This window comes from Penaeus japonicus, unplaced genomic scaffold, assembly GCF_977035675.1.
Source record: "Penaeus japonicus unplaced genomic scaffold, GWHDUDI00000001_assembly GWHDUDI00000011, whole genome shotgun sequence".
NCBI lineage: Eukaryota > Metazoa > Arthropoda > Malacostraca > Decapoda > Penaeidae > Penaeus > Penaeus japonicus.
Window position 1 is genome coordinate 29,977,873 of NW_028234413.1, and position 2,500 is coordinate 29,980,372.

The window sequence follows — 2,500 nt, forward strand, 5'->3', positions numbered from 1 at the left end:
CGACAAGAGACCCGTGTGGTTACAATCCCAGGCCGAGATGTTGTACAAACTCGTGTTCAGACTGTTGTCCAGACTTCCATTGTCAGGAGCCAACAGCCAGCTAACACCCGTCTTGTAACATCGACACGTGTGCAACAACTGGTACAGACATCTGTCGTCCGTGGACAGGATGTTGTAAGAACTACAGTTGCTCAGCGTCAACAGGTCATTCCTTTCACATCTGTTAACACACGTTACGAGAATGCCGTTGCCACGCGTGAACGGGTTGTGACAAGGACCAACGTAGCTACCCAGACACGGATTCAAACACAGGTGGTACCTCAAGAGGTAGTACGTACTCAGGTGGTTCCCACTACCATCTACACTACTCTTTTTGAGACCCGGGTTCAGCCCTTCACACGGGTACAAACTGTTGTCAGGACCCAATACGTCACACCTGTACCCGTCGTACAAACCCGTCAGGAAGTCCGAACCTCTGTGGTCCAAGTACCCGGCCAAGATCGCGTCGTTAACCGGGAGGTGGTACAGACTCAGCAAAGACAGGAGGTTGTCTACCGCACAGTCAACCAGCCTCGCCAAGTTACCGTCACTCAGACTGTTACTTCTTCTTGTGGATATAATTACGATGCTCCGGCCGTTCGTTTCAATTTCTAATTGAAAGAAGCTGCTCCGTATCATAACAACTTCATCCAATGTAATTTACGATAAATTTGATTTGATAAACTACGAAACCTTTTCAGTTTACTTTTCATTGTGATGTTATCGTCACTTGCCCGTGAGTCTTGTATGAATTTCTGTGAAATACACACAAATATTTCTCTGCAATGCATTTATTACTACCCTCTGTGATACACACATTTTTACAAATCAGAGGCATTCCATAGTAAGTATTTTCAACTCGTTGTTTAATTCACATAGTTTGATTTGGGTTTAATAATCTACACAACATCTACATTGTAATCTCTCTATAAAAATGTATTCCGTAGTAAGTATAACATTTTATGCTTCTTTTTCTTACTGTTTTTTTGTATCAATTTACTCATAATTTTGAGTAATAGCGTCATATTTCTTAGGATGAGGACGCTGCTGCTCTCCCTGCTGATCGGTTGCGCCTTTGGGGCGTCTCTGGAGAAGCCTCATCGTCTGGTCTTCGGAAGTCGCCTAAACCTGGAGTCCTCCTACTTGCCACCAAAGGAGGAAGCCGACTGCAAGCCATCTGTCGTTTACCGCACACAGATCCAGTATTCTACCTTAGTCGTCCCCTCAACCGTCTACAATAGAGATGTTCAGTACCTCACACAAACCTCCGTGCGCACTCAGCAAGTGCTCACCACCTTATACTCACAGATTGTCCGCACTCAGCAGGTTCCTTCAGTGCGATACCAAACGGTTACTGTCACTCGCACCCAGGACAACGTCCGCACACAGGTGGTCACTCTCCCTCCTCAGATCAACTATGTTACTCGTACTCAGCAGAGTGTCAGGACCCAAGTGCAGTACCAGACTAGGTATGAGACTCGCGTCCAGCAGGTACCAACTACCTTCGTTAGAAACGTCGTCTCTACACAGGTGGTACCTCAGCAGGTGGTCAGTACCGTTTACAGAACACAGACAGTTGTAAGGTCCCAGCAGTTACCAGATAAGACTCGCATTGTACCCAGCACTCAGTACAGCACTCGTTATTCTACTGTGATCGTACCTGGCCAGGACGTCGTCAGGACTACCCAGATCGTCAGGACCAACGTCGTCACCCAAACCATCACACAACCTGGTCAAACTCGAGTCATCACCTCCACACAGCTGGTTCCTGTCACCACAACTATCTTCTCACAGGTGGTTCGTACCAACACACAGACTCAGTACGTAACACGTACACAAGTAGAACAACGAGTCTCCACCGTCGTGCGTACACAACAGGTACCACAGTACAACACAAGGATCGTTACTGTTCCTCAGCAGTTTGTGAGGACACAAGTTTCTACCCGAGTGGTTCCTACGACCATCTACGCTCAGAGGACAGCGTCTTCATACATCAATCTTCCTGCTCAGACCCGCTACGTCACAGTCACTCAAACCTCCTTCAGGACACAGCAACTGGCCGGTCAGACCCGCACACAATACCAGACACGAGTAGTCTACAACACCAACTACGTGACTTCTACTGTATACAGGGAGCAATATAACACCGTGACGGCCACCCAGACCGTCAAAGGAGACTGCGGCTACAACTACACTCAACCCGCTCAGACCTTTAACCCTTTCGCCGGGTAGGGATATTGTGCGAAGTTCAAAGTAAAATGCTGCTTGTTTCCCAATTGAGGAGTTGAAAAGAAATCAGATCGAAAATTTCTTCATTTCTATAACTGTCAACCTAGAATATTCGACCAATATACTTATAAAAACTGTTCATTTCCTACATACTTTATTACCCATGTGTAATATTATGAAGACAGACCATGCGGTTATATTTCCATATCCTTTCCTTAAATATAGATTATGT

General features: G+C 46.2%; 2 protein-coding genes across 3 annotated transcripts in view; both read left to right on the forward strand.

Moving 5' to 3' along the window:
• LOC122266229 (uncharacterized) overlaps positions 1-825 on the forward strand; it is a 79,292-nt gene extending 78,467 nt beyond the window's left edge. For both annotated transcript variants that reach the window (XM_086541827.1, XM_086541826.1), the window contains exon 2: positions 1-825. This exon is cut by the window's left edge and continues 508 nt beyond it. In XM_086541827.1, coding sequence (XP_086397953.1) covers positions 1-654 — 654 coding nt within the window. In that variant the 3' untranslated portion in view covers positions 655-825.
• Positions 1-2,459, forward strand: part of LOC122260845 (uncharacterized) — a 4,553-nt gene extending 2,094 nt beyond the window's left edge. The window contains exon 2 of the mRNA XM_043028277.2: positions 1,074-2,459. Within this exon, the coding sequence (XP_042884211.2) occupies positions 1,075-2,271 (1,197 nt within the window). The 5' untranslated portion in view covers position 1,074 and the 3' untranslated portion in view covers positions 2,272-2,459. The remainder of the gene's footprint in view (positions 1-1,073) is intronic.
• Positions 2,460-2,500: the final 41 nt, after the last annotated feature.